The sequence below is a fragment of the Lithobates pipiens genome, unplaced genomic scaffold (assembly GCF_037356315.1).
Source record: "Lithobates pipiens isolate NorthernLeopardFrog02 unplaced genomic scaffold, aLitPip1_a1.2 Scaffold_16, whole genome shotgun sequence".
Classification (NCBI taxonomy): Eukaryota; Metazoa; Chordata; class Amphibia; order Anura; family Ranidae; genus Lithobates; species Lithobates pipiens.
The window spans coordinates 647,856,832-647,878,811 of NW_027507748.1; the positions used below are offsets into that span (position 1 = coordinate 647,856,832).

The 21,980-nt window shown below is 39.8% G+C and overlaps 1 protein-coding gene across 10 annotated transcripts in view; it reads right to left on the minus strand.

Annotated features, from left to right (window-relative positions):
* Positions 1 to 21,980, minus strand: part of GRIA4 (glutamate ionotropic receptor AMPA type subunit 4) — a 478,284-nt gene that overhangs the window by 34,912 nt on the left and 421,392 nt on the right. For all 10 annotated transcript variants that reach the window (XR_013274705.1, XR_013274706.1, XR_013274704.1 and 7 more), the window contains 3 exons: positions 17,580 to 17,786; positions 13,203 to 13,573; positions 4,670 to 4,868 (listed from right to left, as the gene is read on the minus strand). Coding sequence is in view for 7 of the 10 variants with exons in the window: in XM_077484347.1 (XP_077340473.1) it covers positions 4,670 to 4,868; positions 13,203 to 13,573; positions 17,580 to 17,786 (777 nt within the window). In the remaining 3 variants the exon portion in view is untranslated. The remainder of the gene's footprint in view (positions 1 to 4,669; positions 4,869 to 13,202; positions 13,574 to 17,579; positions 17,787 to 21,980) is intronic.

A 21,980-nucleotide genomic window follows, 5' to 3' on the forward strand; every position in this document is an offset into this window, starting at 1 on the left:
TGTTGATGGCCCCTCCCCAGCAATACAGCAGCAATTGTGTTACCATGTTCAAATGCTGTGCATTCAGCTTGATACAAAACCGCACAGTATATTTTAATCTACTTGGACTCCTTGTCTGCATAGCATATTTTACTCAGAAAGTCAACTTAGCCTCTGAAGAACCGTGTATAATTAACAATTTTTTTTTTCCCCATAAAAATGTATTCACCATTCTTCCATCAGTGCTGCTGATCTCCACTCCATCTGCCAATTCCTACCTAAATGCACTCCCTCAAACATTGGCTGCACATCATTACTTTATACTGGTTTCCTGATCATCATGGTCACTTGTAATATCCAGTAGGGGCACATTTGACAGGGTGACAGTGCACAGAGAGACAACCCTCACTCTATAACTGCCAAGATTTTCATGGCAGGATTATAGGAATTTTAATAAAATCTGCTGATTATATTTTAAGTTATATAGTAATGTTTTGATATTTTTATTATAATGATAATAGAATCACTTTTTAACTTTTTCTTCCCTAAAGAATAACTCCTAAAAAAAGACACAGCCTTTAGTCTTGCTTCCATATAGTATAGGTTTCTAAGATGGGAGGACTTCTTATATGCGAATATGCTAATCTCCTAAACCAAATACCAAGGATAACTGATTCTGTCTGCCAATCCTGGCAGAATCGGGCACAATTATGCTGTATCTGTGCTTACCTCCACCAAGTTTTCATTGCAGTTAGGCTTTACGTTTTTTATATTACTGGGACTGAAGCTCATTAATAGAGGAAACAATTCCCACTGGGCATCTCATGCATAACAATTCCATCAATGACAGCAACTATTATACTGGATTTCTCATATGATGTTCTTGTAATTATTTTTTGCTTCTTTCAGCTCCCCAAGGAATGAGAAGTAATGATCTATGCACATAGACACCCTTTACCTCATGTGCCCAGATCAATAAGTGCGATGCAAATGACAAACATAATACATGTTCGCCCGAGGCAAAGTAAACTAAAGCTCTTTCATAAAATTTGTTAAATGTATGGATACCAAAACACTGCTGCTATACCAGCGTACCGTCACTGTGTTCAGCTGCCAGGAATTCCGCTATCTCCCATAAGCAGCAAACACCATCAATCAAATCACAGAGGCACCAATTTCCTGAAAGTACGCTTATAAATTGTACCTCTTGTGTATTATATGCCATGTTAAATCAAGCTATGGACAATGATATAGTACTTTAAATAGCAAGTAAAGCTTATATGCAGTATATGTTTACACACATGCAGTCATGGCCGAAATTGTTGGCACCCCAGACATTTTTCCAGAAAATCAAGTATTTCTCACAGAAAAATAGCAGTAACACATGTTTTGCTATACACATGTTTATTCCCTTTGTGTGTTTTGGAACAAAACAAAAAAAGGGAGGAAAAAAGCAAATTGGACATAATGTCACACAAAACTCCAAAAATGGGCTGGTCAAAATTCTTGGCACCCTTAACTTAATATTTGGTTGCACACCCTTTGGAAAAAATAACTGAAATAAGTCGCTTCCTATAACCATCAATAAGCTTCTTACACCTCTCAACCGGAATTTTGGACCACTCTCCCTTTGCAAACTGCTCCAGGTCTCTCTTATTGGAAGGGCTCCTTTTCCCAACAGCAATTTTAAGATCTCTCCACAGATGTTCAATGAGATTTAGACCTGGACTCATTGCTGGCCACGTTAGAACTCTCCAGCGCTTTGCTGCCATCCATTTCTGGGTGCTTTTTGACATATGTTTAGGGTCATTGTCCTGCTGGAAGACGCAAGATCTCGGACGCAAACCCAGCTTTCTGACACTGGGCTCCACAGTGCGACAAAAAATCCTTTAGTAATCCTCAGATTTCATGATGCCTTGCAGATATTCAAGGCACCCAGTGCCAGCGGCAGCAAAACAACCCCAAAACATCATTGAACCTCCACTATATTTCACTATAGGTACTGTGTTCTTTTCTTTGTAGGCCTCATTCTGTTTTCGGTAAACAGAATGATGTGCTTTACCAAAAAGCTCTATCTTGGTCTCATCTGTCCAAGACATTTTCTCAGAAGGAGTTTGGCTTACTCAAGTACATTTTGGCAAACTCTAGTCTTGCTTTTTATGTCTCTGTGTCAGCAGTGGGGTCCTCCTGGGTCTCCTGCCACAGCGTTTCATTTCATTTAAATGTCGGCAGATAGTTTGTGCTAACACTGATGCTCCCTGAGCCTGCAGGACAGCTTGAATCTCTTTGGAACTTGTTTGGGGCTGCTTATCCACCATCCGGACTATCCTGCGTTACAACCTTTCATCAATTTTTCTCTTCTGTCCACGCCCAGAGAGATTAGCTACAGTGCCATGGTTTGCAAATTTCAAATTTTGCACACTGTGGACAAATGGCAAATCTAGATCTCAGGAGATGGACTTGTAACCTTGAGATTGTTGATATTTTTCCACAATTTTGGTTCTCAAGTCCTCAGACAGTTCTCTTTGCCTCTTTCTATTGCCCATGCTTACTGTGGTACACACAGACACACAATGCAAAGACTAAGTGAACTGATCTCCTTTTTATCTGCTTTCAGGTGTGATTTTTATATTGCCCACACCTGTTACTTGCCCCAGGTGCATTTAAAGAAGCATCACATGCTTGAAACAAACTTATTTATCCACAATTTTGAAAGGGTTCCAAGAATGTTGACCAGCCCATTTTTGGAATTTTGTGTGACATTATGTTCAATTTGCTTTTTTTCCTTCCCCACACAAAGGGAATAAACATGTGTATAACAAAACGTGTGTTACTGCAATACTTTTCCGTGAGAAATACTTGATTTTCTGGAAAAATCTCTGGAGTGCCAACAATTTTAGCCATGACTGTAGATACATATTTAAATAATTAATTGTGTATTTCACAGATTAACAAAGTATATGAAATAACTAGTATAGAAATAGCTGGTATAAACCTAACCCCCCCCCCCCCAATCTGAACTCCTTCAGTCGTTAACCCTCTCTCCCACCTTTTCTTGAGCGATGTAATTCAGTAGGCTGATTGTCAGGTACAGATAAATGAATCTGAAACAGAGTCCAGGCTTCAGACAAACAGACAGAGAAATTACTGAAAATAGCAGGGATAACAGGCTGATGATCAGAATAAGCACACACACATTCTGAGCACTAATGCAGTTAGAACATTTTGCAGGAGTAATCCAGGACATGACAGGAGAAATCCAGGGCATCAGACAGAAGTCAGACAGTAATCAGTTTAAACAATTCTGTTGATTAATCACAGGTTGAATGTCCAGCACTCTACCTAAGCCTTCCTTTATTAGGACAGGTGTGCACACCAGAGACCTGAGCTGCAGTGCGAAGTAAAGATCAGCAGGTGGCAAGTTCAAGTTTGAGTTTTCTGAGTATTCAGAAATTCCACCAGGATGTGAGTTTAGTGTAAAAAACCTTTGCCAAAGTTGGTTTAAGCTACCATAGTAGTCAGTCAGAAGCACTCATTTTCACACAGGGAAATTATCTTGCAAATTGGGAAATCTTCCTTTTGAGCAGGTGCTGTCACTTTACTCCTTCATGAAGAAAAACTAAGGTGCCTGAAGTTCTGCGCTTGCACTTTTGCCAATAGTGGGTGAGGATCATTGTGGATTCTGTCATTGGAAGAAGCTGTGCAAAGATACCACTCTTTGTCACTCTTTGACCCCTTAAATCAAATATAGACTTCACTTTGATGGAAGCCCTACCAGATGCACATACTCAATTTTCCTTAGCTCATCTGCTGCTCCACTCAGCTGCCAGGAGCAATGAGAAATATCCAGTATTTTCAGATATGGAGGAAGATTTGAATAACTCCTGTTCCTCCCATGTGACAGCACTGCTACTTGTGTACAAAGCTTGTGGGGCCATTACAAGAAACACATTTTTTCACACTGCATGACCAAAGTTCTGGTTTTCTTAATACAACAACTCAGATTCTTCTTTTAGGGTGGAGTGGGAGAAAGTTTGGTCTTTACTATTGTGCAATACTACTTTGACCTTTAATGCAGAAATAAGACATAAAAAGCTATATCACTCATGATCTAGCAGTACCTGTCCTTGACTTTGAATCCTCAAGTGAATTAGACTTTTCCAATTAATAGTTGGCACACCGATGTCCTGTTTTCTCCACAAAAATATAAAGAACAGTCAAAAAAAGTCAATGTCGTGGCTGTTCCATGTGGTGAGAGATCTCTCAATCAGGATCCAAGATAGGTGACCCATCCCTGCTCTGCTCTACTCCTAAAGAGAAATTACATCTTGGTGGAATTGCTTTTGAAAGTCCTGGATTCATGTGGTCTACTCTTCCATCTCTGTGGATTTGGGGATATTATATTAATGCCTAAGGGTAAAACATGGTTCTGAACATCATCACACAGCTGTCGGTGGTTTACAAACTACAGTCATTCCAATAATTGGACTTGTCATTACCCATTATGTAAACATTAACCAAGCTGGACTGCATACTGCTTAACTGACTAGTGATAGATAGGCCAGATTAGCATTATGATGTAGACAAATATATCAACTTCACAAATAAATTACCTTATTACAGACAATATCTGTTACTTAAATTATGATAAAACTGATGAAAAATTAAGTTTTTTTGCAGATTCACCTACTTTGAAAAATTCCTTCGTTGATCCAGCATCAAGTGTTCCATATGCAATTTCTGTTTGTTTGGCAAGGTCCTCGGCACTTTCAATTGGTGAAACCATTCTTTCAACCGTTAAAAAGGCAGCCAAATTAGCCGTATAAGATGAGATAATAATGAGGGTAAAGAACCACCATACGCCTCCAACAATGCGACCTGAGAGAGATCTAAACATGAATGTGTAAGTACAGGATTACAGCTGTCATGTTTTTAATTATTCACAATTTATTACATACACTTATGAAATGTGGCAGTGCAGAGTACAGTGATGTCATCAAAACACAAGATATTTTTCAAATTAAAGACCACCTATACTGGAGTTATGAGGAAAATGTCATGAAGAACATTTCCATCTTCAAGTATTATGTTTTAGGAGACTCTATCACATTGTTCAATCATGGCAAAGTGACAGCTTTTCTTGAAGAAACAACCACCTATTTTAATCAACGCTTCAACTGGCAGCCCTGAGCACTGCATCCTGACAGAAGGTCAGATACTCTCCCATATCCATACGCACTGTTGGCTATGGCAAAGGAATGGAATGCTGGCACTACAAAGTTAAGTATCATTAGGTGGCATATTCTAATCATATGTGCCTTCATGGTTTCTGACAGTTGGAGGAAGAGGGCATTAATAAACTTATACTTTCTTACCCCACACCTCCTCCAGCACTTTGAGCATTGGTTGTCATTATTACTTGCACCGCCTTTTCCTGAAAACCTTCACTATGCAGCCTGTTTGGTGTAGCACAGCCTATGGATTGCATTTTCAGAAACACCCTTGTCTGGACCTTTTCCCAAATACATGGCGTCCATTCACTGGGAAACCCATCTGTCAGCCTGTCATACAGGGCCAGTGCTACTGCTAGGTGAACTAGGCAGCCACCTAGGGTGCACTTGCACCTAGAGCACAGCCAGGACTGCTGGCTTCCCTACTCTCTGCAGTAGGGGTGTAGATAAGAGGGGGTCCAACCCCCACCAGAGCATCCATCATTGTCACAGCAGCTAGGCTAATGTAGCTTTTCAGCCGCAGGTGCCACACTGCCACACACCAGCCTCCATGCTACTGGTAGGCAGGGTGGCCTGGCAGGGACAGTGATTACAGATCATCCCATAATATAATACATGTATTTCCAGCCTGCCCGAATTGTAAAATAATATGCTGGGACTCTGTAAGTCCTGTGTAATGTCAGGAGGGAGGGACCTATGAACCTCAGCTACCCATTGGCTGAGAAGGCAGCAGGTGGTGGTGCCACTGCCTCCTCAGCCAATGGTTACACAAAGTGCACTGTCCATCATTCCAACTAAATCTTCATCCCACAAGCTTCCTGTCTTAGTGGGTGCGGGATGAAGTGGCTCTGTGAGGATGTGAGGAGAAATCTGCACACAAGATTCAGAACTGCATGCAGTGAGTGAAGGTTCTGCAGTGATTGAGGTGCACCAGCAGAAATAAAGGAAAAAACAGGGAGCTGCATGTGCCCCCCCATTTAATAACACTCATTGTAATACCACCCATAATTCTGTCCTTTTAATGTGGTGACAGTAACCTGACAGCTGTGCAGCATAGGTGTTAGCTTACTGTCACCATGTTAAAAAGACAGAAATATGGGTAGTATTACAATGAGTGTTATTAGGCTTGACAGCTGCACTCCAGTACCCACCTTTAGGGCCCATTCACATGCAAGTAGCTGGTCTTGCCTAGGGTGCAAAACAGTCTAGCACCAGCCCTGCTAACAGGTTATCTCAAGAAAAGTCCATTCATATTTTCTTAGGGAAAATCTGCCAGAAAATTAATTATGGAATGCATTGGAATGCTGTACCGCTTACCCTCTAGTGAACATTATTAACAATAAAATACAGAAAATTCCAGTGTTATTCGGAGGACACATTTCCCAGTTAAGGTTGCGGATATCTGTAAAGATTCATCAGAGAATCAAACCATGTCCCACTCTACTGAAAATCAATAAATCCCAGAGATGTAACGCCAGAAACCAGATTAGGTGGCCAGCGTGGGTGGCCATGGCCACAATCTCCTTTAAGTTAACAACACACATTACAATCTGCTTTTACAATCTAGTTTAAATCTATCAACAACTACGGTATGTACTGCAAGGACCTGCCTGATTGGATACAAATTAATTCAATAGATTAAATAGGTTCTTATCTTGCATAGTTCTGTTAAATCTAAAGTTGACTAAACAAAGATTGTATGGTCCGATCGAAGCATGTATGATGAGCTACCAAAAACGATATAATGCCAGTGCCTGTCCAAACAATACATTCAATTATGTCCAACCAACCAAGCTCCTGTACTACGTAGTTGTTTTAGGATTAAAGTAGATTTCACAATCAGATTTTATGGCTACTATGTTTTAAAATGACCAGGGAAGGTAGATCCAGGTTTTACCTGCAGTGCTATCTAGTTAATAAATGTTGTATTGCAGAACCACATAAAAGACAGTGGGTTAGAGGTCCTGGCTTGTAACACTGTTAACAACAGAGTAAGGAGGATTCTTTACATAAGACTGAGAAATGAAAGAATGTCCTCGGAATATTGCAGGTGGTGGTGGGGCTGTGAGCTCCCCTTGCTCCCCAGGCATGGAACTGTTTATAATGTGACTGTTGTCCCTACAATTCATTTGGAGACGTACAGCTTCCACGGCTTGTCTGCCTCTTGGCAATTGTTTTCTGTAAGTTTCTCTGGGTGTTTATAAAGCATTTTCTCTGTGGAGACAAATCTTTTACTCATCTTTGATACATTATTTAGTGTTTTTACTTATTTACTGAGCCCTCCTAAGAGGTAAAGCTTCAGATGGCTGTACATTTGTACAGCTTTATTTATACAGCGTTAGGTATTACTATATAGTGCACATATAAAGCTGTAGCCATAAAATATTCAAACAATAAGGCTATGTCATAAAAATGTTTACAGATGGCTTGAGAAACACAAAATCTCTGCGCTGTGTACCCACAAAGATGTCAGAAAATTGACAACCATTGTTCCACAGTCCTTATTAATGGTTTAAGGGGGGGCTTCATCCAAAAAGCTAAATACACAAATGCAATATATATATAACGCAACACACAGCCATTAATGTCTAAACCGCTGGCAACAAAAGTGAGTACACCCCAAGTGAAAATATCCAAATTGGGCCCAAAGTGTCAATATTTTATGTGGCCATCAATATTTTCCAGCACTGCCTTAACTCTCTTAGGCATGGAGTTCACCAGAGTTTCACAGGTTGCCACTGGAGTCCTCTTCCACTCCTCCATGACGACATCACGGAGCTGGTGGATGTTGGAGACCTTGTGCTCCTCCACCTTCCGTTTAAGGATGCCCCACAGATGCTCAATAGGGTTTAGGTCTGGAGACGTGCTTGGCCAGTCCATCACCTTTACCCTCAGCTTCTTTAGCAAGACAGTGGTCGTCTTGGAGGTGTGTTTGGGGTCATTAACATGTTGGAATACTGCCCTGCAGCCCAGTCTCTGAAGGGAAGGGATCATGCTTTGCTTTGGTATGTCACAGTACATGTTGGCATTCATGGTGCCCTCAATGAACTGTTCATCTTCTCAGTGCCGGCAGCACTCATGCAGACCCAGACCATGACATTCCCGCCACCATGCCTGACTGTATGCACATTTGTCTTTGTACTCCTCACCTGGTTGCCACCACACACGCTTGACACCATCTGAACCAAATAAGCTTATCTTGGTCCCATCAGACCACAGGACATGGTTCCAGTAATCTATGTGCTTAGTCTTCTTGTCTTCAGCAAACTGCTTGCGGGCTTTCTTGTACATTATCTTTAGAAGAGGCTTCCTTCTGGGACAACAGCCATGCAGACCAATTTTATACAGTGTGCAGCGTATGGTCTGAGCACTGGCAGGCTGACCACCCACCCCTTCAACCTCTGTAGCAATGTAGGCAGCACTTATACATCTATTTCTCAAAGACAACCTCTGTTTATGATGCTGAGCACATGCACTCAACTTCTTTGGTCAACCATGGCAAGGCCTGTTCTGAGTGGAACCTGTCTTGTTAAACCGCTGTATAGTCTTGACCACCGTGCTGCAGCTCAGTTTCAGGGTCTTGGCAATCCTTATAGCCTAGACCATCCTTATGTAAAGCAAAAATTCTTTTTTTTCAGATACTCAGAGAGTTCTTTGCCATGAGGTACCATGTTGAACCTCCAATAACCAGTATGAGAGAGTGAGAGCGATAACACCAGATTTAACACACCTGCTCCCCATTCACACCTGAGACCTTGTAACACTAACAAGTCACATGACACTGGCTAGGGAAAATGGCTAACTGGGCTTAATTTGGACATTTTCACTTAGGGGTTTACTCACTTTTGTTGCCAGAAGTTTAGACATTAATGGCTGTGTGCTTTTATTTTGAGGGGACAGCAAATTTACACTGGTATACCAGCTGTACACTCACTACTTTACATTGTAGCAAAGTGTCATTTCTTCAGTGTTGTCACATGAAACGCTTTCATAAAATATTTACAAAAATGTGAGGGGTGTATTCACTTTTGTGAGCTGCTGTATATATAAATATATATGTAGATATATATCTATTGAGATATACATATATACAGTACTGTGCAACAGTTTTAGGCGGGTTTGAAGAAATGCTGTAAAGTAAAATATATGCATTTGCAAAATGTAAAATGAGAGAACAGAAGAAAAATCTAAATCAAATCAATATTTGGCATGACTACCCTTTGATTTCAAACCATCATCAATTCTTACCCTTTCATGCTTTGTACACTTCCACAATGTCGGGGATTTTATAGGATTGGAGTCAGGTGTATGAGTAACTAATTATACCAAGCAGGTGCTAATAATCATCAATTTAATATGTAGGTGGAAACACAGTTATTAACTGACACAGAAACAGCAGTGTACGAGGCTAAAACTGGGTGAGGGACAGCCAAACTCTGCTGCTAAGGTGAAGTGGTGGAAGACAGTTTCATGTCACAGGTCATACACCATTGCAAGAATGAGCACAGCAACAAGACACAAGGTAGTTATACTCTATCAGGAAGGCCTCTCCCAGACAAACATTTCAAAGCAAGCTGGGGTTTCAAGATGTGCTGTTTAAGCTCTTTTAAATAAGCACAAAGAAATGGGCAACATTGAGAACTGTAGATGCAGTGGTCGGCTAAAGAAACTTAAAGCAGCAGAAGAAGGACACAGCATGTTTACGTCCCTTAGCACAGATTTGGCAGAAACCAATGGGACCCAGGTACACTTATCTACTGTCTAGGAATCTGAAATATTTGGCTATAGCAGGTTTGTTCACCGAAGGGCCAGAGAGTGGTACAATAATGAGTGCCTTCAGGCAACAGTGAAGCATGGTGGAGGTTCCTTGCAAGTTTGTGGCTGCTTTTCTGCGTATGGATCCAGGACGAATGGTGTCCTCAATGCTGAAAAACACAGGCATATACTTATCCATCATGCCATACTATCAGGGAGGCATGTGATTGGCCCCAAATGTATTCTGCAGCATGACAACGACCCCAAACATACAGCCAATGTCTTTAGGAACTGTCGTCAGTGCAAAGAAGAACAAGGAGTCTTGAAAGTGATAGTTTGGGCCCAGCAGAGCCCTGATCTCAACATGATCGAGTCTGCCTGGGATTAGAGAAAAATCAGAACACATTGTTCAGAAAAAAGGTTGACTTTAGAGGCATAGTGGGAGGCAGATTAAATATTTTATAAAATTAAAATTTTTTATTAATACATATTAAAATCTCATACTAACAACTTTAAAACAATGACTCCTAAGAGGAATGCTTGTTCACATAAACCAAACACAACTCTGGAATGGATAAGGGCTACACACTCATAGATACAATGTATTTGTAATGTACACGCAATGTTTTGGGCACCTGTTTTCGAGCAACAGAGAGTGGGTAGCTGTATCTATTCCAGAGTTGGGGTTGGTTTATGTGAACATGTGTTACCCCTTAAAGGGTCATTGTTTTAACCACTTCAGCCCCGGAAGTATTTACCCCCTTAATGACCAGGCTATTTTTTGGCGCTTTAAGTTACAATTGCGTGCTTGTGTGACGATGTAAAGCTGTAGCGTCTACAAAATAGGGGATAGATTTACAGCATTTTCATAATTTTTTTTACTAGTAATGGTGATCTGTGATTTTTAGCGGGACTATGACATTGTGGCGGACAGATCGGACACTTTTTTGGGACCACTGATGTTTATAAAGCGATCAGTGCTATAAATAGCCATTGATTACTGTGTAAATGTGATTGGCAGGGAAGGGGTTAACATTAGGAGCGATCAAGGGGTTAAATATGTTCCCTAGGAGTGTTTCTAACTGTGAGGCGATAGGACTGACTAGAGGAGGAGCCAGATTATTGTTCCTACTTAGTAGGAACAGACGATCTGTTTCTCCTCCCCTGTCAGAACAGGGATTTGTGTGTTTACACACACAAATCCTGGTTCTGGCTCTTGATTGCAGGTGGCCGGTGACGCTCGCGCCCAGCTGCCACATGCATCAGCTCCAGGGATACGCTCAGCGTGCGCGTGACTGATATATGACTTTGAAGAGTTGAAGTACCATGATGTCGATTCGCACAGCCGTGCCAACTTGCCACAGTATAACTGCAGCGGCTGGTCCGCAAGTAGTTAATGTTGTTATGAGATTTTATTTTTGTATTAATAAAATTGATAAAAAATAAAACATTTTTGTATGTCTCCAGCTATGCCTTTAAAGCCTGTCTTTTTTCTGAACAACGTGTTCTGATTTTTCTCTTGTATTTTAGATGTGGCACGGTGGGAGTTCTAGTTTGTAGATATCTGTCTGGGATTAAATGAAGAGACAGAAGGATTTGAGGCAGCCTACATCCACCGAAGATCTGTGGTTAGTTATCTAAAATGTTTGGAACAACCTACCTGCCGAGTTCCTTCAAAAACTGTGTGCAAGTGTACCTAGAAGAATTGATGCTGTTTTGAAGGCACAGGGTGGTCACACCAAATATTGATTTGAATTAGATTTATTTTCTGTCAATTTGCTTTCTATTTTGATGCTTGATAAAAATAAAGTATTAACACTTCTATTTCTGAAAGCATTCTTAGTTTACAAAAAATTTTCAACACTGCCTAAACAGTAGTATATATATATATATATATACAGTGTGTCAAAAACACTTCATTATTAACATTGACAAGAAAAATTCCTAATGCTAAATAGACCCTCATAGGCATATATATCATTTATAAATTGCAAAGATCCATTCTTATACTGTATTCCTCAGCTCCCCATTATGAACCCAATAGTATTTTCCCCAGATACAGTCTATTAGCAATAACTCACGTTTTTTGTTAGTGTTGTGATGTTATTGTGGTATTCCTTACACCCCTCCCTATACCCATGTAGGAGACTGCATATACAAAACCTTAGGAGCCCACTTGTCGAAGTCCACTGTGCGCTGTGAGTGGCCGGAGCCGCAATATCGTCACTCCCACGCATGCACGCGGGAGATTTCTTTCCAGCAGGGTCCAACGTCTGCCAGGCAAGTCGTGTCGTTGTCATGTATACTGGCATTGTTCATTCATAGCGGTTTATTAATTTATGTGCAATTATGTTTGCATATGTGACTATCTTTCCATGTATGCACATGTTTATGCTCTTGAATATGTGGATATTAATTGGTTTGCATGGTCAGTTTGGATCCTAGGGTGTGCCTATATGTTCCATAGTCAGTTTACCGGCCACACCCTCTACCCAGCCTTGGCTTGTGGATTGACAGCGTATCTCAGCCAAAGCCTCATTATCACAATGCAGCTGCTCCCCACCCCACAGAAGTATGGTATTGTGCAGGTGCAGCATAAAAACTTAAGACATATGAAGCTGGAAATAAACAAACAGCAGATTCACTGCCATCAGATCAATGTAAGTATGAATATGGGAAGGGGAAGGGTGCATTTTGTTTTCAAGTGCATTCATATTTTAAATGAATCTAAGAATACAATTTGCACATAAAAAAAATGGTTTCTAGTCTATGGGGTAGCACAGTTTCTAACCTAACACATGCTTAGGTTAATTGGCTCCTGTCTAAATTAGTCCTAGTATGTGCATGTATGTGAGTGAGGGACCTTAGCTTGTAAGTTCCTTGAGCGTGGGGACTGATGTGAATGTACAATATATATGTAAAGTGCTGCGTAAATTGACGGTGCTATATAAGTACCTGCAATAATAATAACCGTGTTGAGTACTCCAGCCCTGGGGTCTGCTATAGATGTTAAAACTGCATTCTGATTGAGGCAAGAAATATCCTGCTATTGCTAAACCCCCAGAGTCTTCATCCATTCCAATGTGGGCAATAACAATTCACCAAATACTTATTTTTACTGTAGGACTGTATGATATTTATATTTCATAGAGTAAAAAAAAACAAAAAAACAACAGTTTGCAGTGTTTGTACAATGTACACAATCTGACATTTTGTTTGGAAATTTTGCATACAAACCTTGGTGATATATCACATCCTTGCTGCATGAAGGCGCCAAGAGAAAACCAAAGACTATTGAAAATCCCAAATTCATTTGGAGGTTGGTCACTGGGTCCTTCCTTTCCATCTTCTGGTTCTTCCGTATGCCACTCATAAGGACTAAACCGGCTTACAAGGAAAAGGACTACGCTGACGCCAATGTAGGCAAAAACAATGCACATCCAAATTTCATAAGCCAACGGGTCCAAAAATGAAAAGACTCCTGGTTTTGATTTTTGTGGCTTTTTTATCATAATGGAAATTCCTAAGCTCATGAAAGGTTTAGAAAAATCGATGACCTCCTCTCGCACTAGGGTGATAGTCAAAGGAGCCACAGCAATCTCAGCTTTCTGTAAAACAGAGGTGACTATTTATAACATTTCATTACATTTTTCTTAAGAACACATGGTAATTATAATAATCTAGGGGCTCTATACCTGGATAGTCTACCAATGTTCCCTCATAACTAAACTCATCGATGTTGGAATCGATTAACAAATTATGCAAACCTGAACAATGGATTTTGAATGAACTATTATTTTAGATCCCATAGCTTAGACCTAGTTAGTTTACACATCCAATATATTTATTATTAAGTTTGTAAAACCATTTGAAGAAATGTGCAGAATGATGATAATACAATGTACAAAAACAAACCATTCAACTTCTTTTTTCTTGTAACTGCAGTACAAGAGATCAAAGAAGAATTATTTCTGAGGTTTATTACAGTGTCATCAATTACAACACCCATTTATTGACATAAAACCATGTAAAAATTAATTGTAAGTAGGTACCGTGACAGTACAGCTATCCGTCAGAGTGTATTTCACCCAGGATTCTCAACTAGGCAGGTTGAGGGGCTCCAGGGTTCTTGTCTAATCTGGGGAAAACTGTTTTCTCAGTTTCCTCTGTGCTTGGTAAAAATTTGTTTGGGACCTGGAACCCGGATATTACGCAGTGATCTGGGTGGGAGGAAATCTCAATCCTGTGACCAGGTTTTAGGAATAGCCAGGACACTTATTATGCAGGTGGGTTCTGGTCTTTTTGTAGAGTCAGGACCAGGGTTTGGGGCTCCACCCTCCCAATGAGTCCATGTGGGTGCAAATGAGCAGCCACAAGCATGCATGTCTGCGCGGTGCAGTCTGATAGAGCAGATAGGGGGCCCAAGCCTGTGGGCTGTAGCAGGAGGGAAGCTGTGAAAGAGAGAGCACTAACAGAGGTACGGCATTTGTACATGAAACCAGGGACACTGTTACACTGTCAGGAGGAACAAGGCACAAAGCCTCAGCAGCGGTGCTGCTAAAGAAAGCCAGGAGGTTGAATTGTAATTTATTTTTTGCATTGATTGTGGAAACCCCTGTGTGGGCAACTGTTTGTAGGACATTTTGTTTTCTTTCTATGCAATAAAAGTGGGCTAACAAGCCCTTAAACAAGCCCTTAAAAGGTCTCCACTCACTGGTGAGCTCTACACGAAACCCCCAAACATTACAGTACAAACATACTTTATTTTGCTTTTTGATTAATAAAAAATCATTATGCATTGGAAACATAACAGATAATAATGCAACAAACAATACTTCATTATCTGCAAAATAACTGAAAGAATTTAAATGGACCATGTTTGGTTCTTAAAAATTGATCTGAAATGTCCCTATATTCACCTTTCTGGTGGCCCATGTCTCTGACGTATCAGATTACTTAGGCATCTGACACTCCTGGGAGTCTTGGATGCTCGTGTTTGCTTCATGTTTGCATGGTTTCATCCTATAACTCATATTTAACTCCAGAACTTAGAAGTTACATTGAGGTGAAAGGATAGAGCCACAGCAGGTGGCGGGGGGACACAGGCATCCGACATTCTTCAAGTACTGATTGCCAAAGAGTCTTACAGAGGCTGAAAGGCTCCAATGGAGAGGAAGTAGGAGACACAGTCTACCAGAGAAGTGAGTACACTAGCTCTTCTTTAGCAAGAACCTTTTAGCTCAATTTTTTAAGAATCTGATAGGGATTAACCCCCCTGGCAGTATTCCCGAGTCTGGCTCGGGGTGACAATTTTGTACCATTAGCGGTAATCCGGAGCCAGACTCGCATCGCTGGATCCAGGAAGAGCTTACTTATCTTGTCCCCTGGATCCAGCAATGTCCCCCCGCTGTACGAGCGAGTCGCTCTCCGCTCGATCTATCACATCACTGAGCTCCGTTCCCTGCGAGCGTTGCGACGCACGGGGAGGGAGAACGGCCCCAAATTCAAAAAGTAAAACACACACATTACATACAGTATAATGTAATCTTACAGATTACATTGCTGTATGTAATTATTTCACATCCCCTTTGTCCCTAGTGGTTTGTCCAGTGCCCTGCATGTAGTTTTATATTATAAAAACTGTTCTTTATGCCTGAAAACTGGAGGCTGTCCATAGCAACCAAAACTGTCCCTTTACATCAAAAATGGTTTTAGACCAGCTAGAAAACAGTGATAATAAATTGGAATCACTAGCAGAATTGAGCGATAGCGATTTGTGGGGAGATCCGTCATCAAATACTGAAAAGTAATGACAGTGACAATTCTGCAACTGAGCAAATTTCAGTGTTTTTGATTTGATTACATTATTGAATATTTTTTTTATTATTGTTAGATTATTATTTGGTATAATTATTTATAGTTATTTATTATATTATAATTTATGATTACATTTTTCAAACTTTATCATACCCGGGATGTCTACTAGACTCTGGTTTGGACAGATTTAAGTGAGTTATTCCTAAGAATTACAGGACTACAATATAAACAGCCAAATTTTCATGCAAAATAATGGTACTGCTTTCAGCACCTAAAATCTGAAATAATCATACCGCCAGGGAGGTTAATTTTCACAAAAATTATACTTTTACTTTACTTTAAAATGACAGAAAAGACTGACAAAAAAACAATCATAGTAAGTGACAGAAAAAAGCAAGGACAAAAAAACTCTACAGTACTGTATTTTTTAATACAAAAATAGCCACCACAACTAAATTATAAGCGAGTACAGCTTTCACTCCTTATCTGACTCATCATACATTTGCAGGGTTCTGTATTGAGACAATTATTCATTTTCAGAACCTATAGCAGCCACTAAAATATATGTCAAGAAAGAGGACAAAACAGTATTTCCACTTTTGGAGCCACTCTGGAAAAACACCTACTTTATTTGTGGTACATGCAGTATTTGCATTAGCATAGCACAACTATAAAAAAAAAAATAGCTTAACATTGCTACCTTTTTAGTTGCCTTTTTTGTTATTTAAGCTTTCCCTCCTATATGATGGTAAAAGGAGGAAGCTGTGGGAAGTTATGCTTACCATAATTAACCCTCTCTGTAATGTAATGGCAGATTCAATTATCAGATGTAAATTTGATTTGAACACTGCTGTCCTAATAAAGGGTTGAAGATCCCAATGATTGGGTTCTGCATTGTATGTTAAAAACTGTCCCTGTCTGTCCCTGATTTGCACATTCCCATCTAGGGAAGACAATTTTAAAGAAAGAGTTAAAAATGTAATAAATATTTAAAACATATATTTTTAGTTATGCTGTGTGAATGGAAACACATAACAAACATATTGTGGGGTAACCTCTACTGTTAAGTGCTGCTCCAGATTCTGCTCATCCCTCTTGGGATTCACATAATAGCCCATTCCTGCTCTAATGTGCTGCAAAGTCTTTGTAAAAACGGCCACACACTGATGACATCACTCATTTAGAATGTTTTTTTTCCAGGTCTGTTATCTGACAGTTCCCATTCACAGTCACACCCCTATGATTATTTTCTCACTATTGTACTATTTTGTGTTGCGTTTTGTATTTTATTGTTTTATTTTTATTTTATTTCTATGTGGTGGTAATATCCATGTATGTATATGGAACATCTTTACCAACCTATTTTGAGTACATTTACTCATCTTGATATGATGGCTTATAATAAACGTGTCTTTTGATATGAGTCTGTAGGTAAACTATGTTTTTGCCAGTTACCAACAGATGCTTTTGATTGTTTGCGATTTATTTTATGGAATGTCCTCCTTCCCTAGCCATCCCCATTTCTACCACTAAGCCAAATCAAGTCGAAACACATCAGGAGTTGTGGCTATGGGCAGGGACTGTCTGATAACAGGCTTGGAATAAAGTTTTTCTGACGTAGTGACATGATCAGTGTGTGGCAGTGTACACACACATATTATGAGGGTTTCCAAAATGTTACTGAAAAAATGGAAATACACTTTAAATCTGGTTTGTGAGTGTCTTATTTAGATACTACAGCTATAAAATTGTAAAATCTGGAACTTAGTATGTAATTAAGAGATATTATATGCTTACCCCATATACAAGCTCTCCCACCATTCCATTCCAGATCTTTGTATCTGAATCTCTTGCTCCATATTTTCCATCAGGAACAATGGCAATTTTATACTTGATACCAATATGTTTTGCAATTTCATAGGCCAGATCTACACAATATCCTTCAAACTTATCATTTCCTTCCAACAGCTCATGGTTTTTCTTGTACATTACATAAGGGGCTTCCTATAATAAAAAGAGGAGAGCTTGAAAGAGAAACATGCTTGGAATGATTTGAAATGGAGGTGCCTTATGTTCTCATACAGGTTACAAGGTGTCTACACAACGCTGTTAGCAAATTACATAACCTGGAATACACTAAAAAAGGTTTATTGCACTGGTTACAAAGTCAAAGAGTATTCCCACCTTTAGGCAACAGAGCAAGATGCAGCTCCAACCATAACCTATTATATAGAAACAATATATAATAATTACCATGGGATCTGCAAATTTGGACTGAGTAGAACATCTACCATGGGATTTAAAAAAAAAAACTGTAAAAATACCAGTAGCCAGGTTTTTAAATTTACAGCTGATACTTAACTTTTATGATCACTGGAATCACAGGCTTCAACCATAAGGTGGTCAGTTGCTCTTAAAGTGAAACTTAACTGGCCTTATAAAAGTGTGTAGGGTAACAACAGTGCTGAAGAGTTGGCACCTTGCGACATCTATACACACTTATGTTAGTCTTCAATTGAATCTTTATTTCTCTGTGGAGACTCTTAGATTCTAGGCTCAGGCCAAATCAAGATTAAGGCATGCCTCCTTCTGTTACTAATGCCAACTCCATGTTAATAACTTTCAAATACCAGCACCTCTACTGTCTATAAATGATATGTCATTTAACAGTGAATGATTAAATGCAGACCTTAGTGCCTGGAAAAGGTGGGGCATCACCTCAACATGGATAGCTTTTATGGCCACTACTAAAATTTATATTTTACTTTGGCACTTTTGTGACTTTGTGCCACTTTTTTAGGCCAGGTTAACTTTAAATGATAGAACAACCTTAGTTTTTGTTCTGGTAACAGAATAAAAAAATTGTAAAAAAGCAGTGTGCCAAATGCTACTTGGCTTTAGACTACACCTGGGATAAGGTGATAGTTTGGGACTTACTTTGTCTTGATATTTCATGACAACATAAACACTTCAACAGCCCTCTTACAGCTGACAATCGACTGTACGTAGATTACAGCAGTACATACACATTTATGAAATTGCAAACACGTAAAGGTGAAAATACCTCTTAAAATGCAGTGAATTTCCACTGGATTTCAAATTTTTACAAACAAAAACTTTTAACAAACACCTTAATGTAATGAAGACAGCTTATACACAGAAAAGTACTAAAAGAAAAATGTACTGATGTTACAACACCTTTCTAATAATACAACAAAATACACAAAGGATTTCACAGTTTAAACTACAAGGAGAAAAAAGATGTAAAAACAACAGTTACAGTGTTTAAAAAATATAAAATGTGTATATAGGTGCCCATTATAGTTTTTCCAATTTTACTCATGATTTTATTTGATGTCATGCCGCAATTTACTGATTAATTTTGGTAATGATAATTTCAGTGGAATTAGAAAGTGTCACTTGATTTTTCTGCACCTACCAACGCTTGGATTACAAGAGATTCACTGGAAGGAAGCAGGAGATCATCACTATTCTGTCCCACTGCTTAATGTTTAAGTTATGTGAACTGAAACATATCAAGGGGTTGATTTACTAAAGGCAAATCCACTTTACACTACAAGTGCACTGCAAATGCACTTGAAAGTGCACTGTAAGTGCCATTGGAAGTGCAGTCACTGTAGATCTAAAATGAGGGGAAGCTCTGCTGATTTTATCATCCAATCATGTGCAAGCTAAAATGCTGTTTTTTATTTTCCTTGCACGTCCCCCTCAGATCTACAGAGACTGCACTTCCAAGTGCGCTCTCAGTGCACTTATAAGTGCACTTGCAGTGCAAAGTGGATTTGCCTTTAGTAAATAACCCCCTATATGTAATTAATATATGTTAATTATATTAATGGATTAATTGGCAAATGACTATATCACCATAATAAAACTTGAGATTTTTTTTTTTTTTAAACTTAAAAAAAAAAATTCAAAACACAATTTGTTGCAAATTATTATAAAATCATTAATTCTACTTAAGTACTAAAAGTGGGACTATGTATACGTAAGCAGTAAACAGAACAAAACAAATACACAAGTGTCTCTGCAGTTTATGTAACCATATTACCTTTCAAATTCAGAGATCTATTTTATTTATAGCCATGTGTAGCGGAGATAATGCAGATTTCTTTGCTACCTCTATCTTTTCTGGTGACAAAAATGAAAGAAATAATAAAAATATTTAATCCTAAGGGGAAAAAAAATCACCTTTGGATTGAGCTAAACTAAAAGCCTGTAGGTTGTGTAGTGCAATTTTTATAAAATATAAGAGCACCATATCTCTTAGAATTTTTAACTGGCAAAAGTAGAAATCCACCGGTCATTGTAAAGAGTTCTCTTGGTTGGTTGATGGTACCATCCATCAAAGGGTGGGCTCACAGCATACCACGCTACAATAAATATCATATGACGACTGTTATATGATGTTATCATTGCACTGCTTACTTTTTTTTTTTACTTTTATGTTAACTATATTCAGTGCATTCATTTATCGCAACCCATATGAATGCAGCACATTGGTGTTCAATGGCCTATAGTACACAGTGAGGCTTTTTACCTTTTTGTCCTTGACCTGGCATCTCTGCCCAATGACGCTGGTGTGAACCAACTCAAAGTGTGCAATATATAAAGCCATAGCCTATTTTTTTACTACCTGATAGACTAGGGAGAGGTTAGAATCTCCCCACCTGGGAGGTTTCCACTCCATTCCTGTCTCAAAGAGATGGCAAACAGAAAGTGTGGCTCTGCCAAAAAAGTTTTTGGCGTTACATACATTTTCAACAGTTTTCTTGTACATTTTGTAATGGCCCCTCCCAAATGGTGAGTGATTTAAGAAAATCAATTCTACTCTCTCTCTCTTTATTCTTCCTCTTCTCCCTCCCCCCTTCTTTCTACGCTTCTTCTTCAATGTTTTCCATTAGCAGTAGAGGCCCTTTGGGTCACCTTTACTTTATTTTTCTACCTCTCATTTATAAATACAGCAACAGTCCTAGAAATTATTCTTTCATGCGGGTTACAGAGACTCCCTAGACCCGGAAATCCAGGGATGGATTCCCTGGTATTGAGGTTCATTGACACTGTCATGAGGTGTCTATATACTTGGTCTTGTATTTGGACTGTTTCTTTGTATGCATACCTAATGTGAAGGTCTCAGTATTTCTGCATGTTTCACACAAATAAAGAATTGGAAAAAAAAAGAAAAAAGAAAAAAGAAAAAAAGAAAATCAATTCTAGAGCAGAGGCTGGCACTGAGACTGTAAATAGACAAATGTAATGTCAAGTAGAAAATATGTGTCTGTAATGCAGTGTCAGTCTAGCACAAAGGTCTCAAAGTACCGGCCCGCAGACAGCTTACAAATGGCCCACAGGCAGGGCCAATCCTGGGCAGGTGCGCGGTGTGCACCGTGCAGTTGCTAGGAGCTTTCTCTCTCTCTCTCTCCTGTGTCCTCTCCCCTGCATTCTGCTGCAGCCCAGTGTGCACAGCAAAGGAAACAGACACAGCACAGGAGAACAGAGAGAACAGAGTGGAGGGAGGATCCGCCCATCTCCCCGCCCTCCTAGACTCTGATGATCGTTCAGAGCTGTGCTCCCTCAGGGGCTGTGCCTGGATCCAGGGTCCTGATGCCACTTCAGGGCAGGAGATCATGGTGTTCTCAGGGTGCCTGTCCACTAAGCCTGTTGAGCCAGGACCTGACAGGCGGAGAAGACTCGGGAGGTAGAAGATCAGGCCACAAGCTGACAGCCAGGAGGAGATGTAAGTGAGCCATCACACAGGCTGAGCAAAGTCCTTAGTGGGGTGACTGGGGTTGAAATTTGTGAACAGGAGGTATTTGTGATGTGTTGGGGGTATTTGTGAAGTGTTGGGGGGAGGTTTATTTGTGGAGTGTAAGGGGAAGTGCTGGAGTTAATAGTGTGTCTGCTGACACCAGTGCTGGGGGTTAATAATGGGTCCGCTGACACCAGTGCTGGCGGTTTTTAGTGCATCCGCTGACACCAGTTCTGGGGGTTAATGCTGACACCAGTGCTGGGGTTAATAATGCATCCACTGACACTAGTTCTGGGGGTTAATGCTGACACCAGTGCTGGGGTTAATAATGCATCCACTGACACCAGTTCTGGGGGTTAATGCTGACACAAGTGCTGGGGGTTAATAATGCGTTCGCTGACACAAGTGCTGTTTTTGAAGTTTGCATG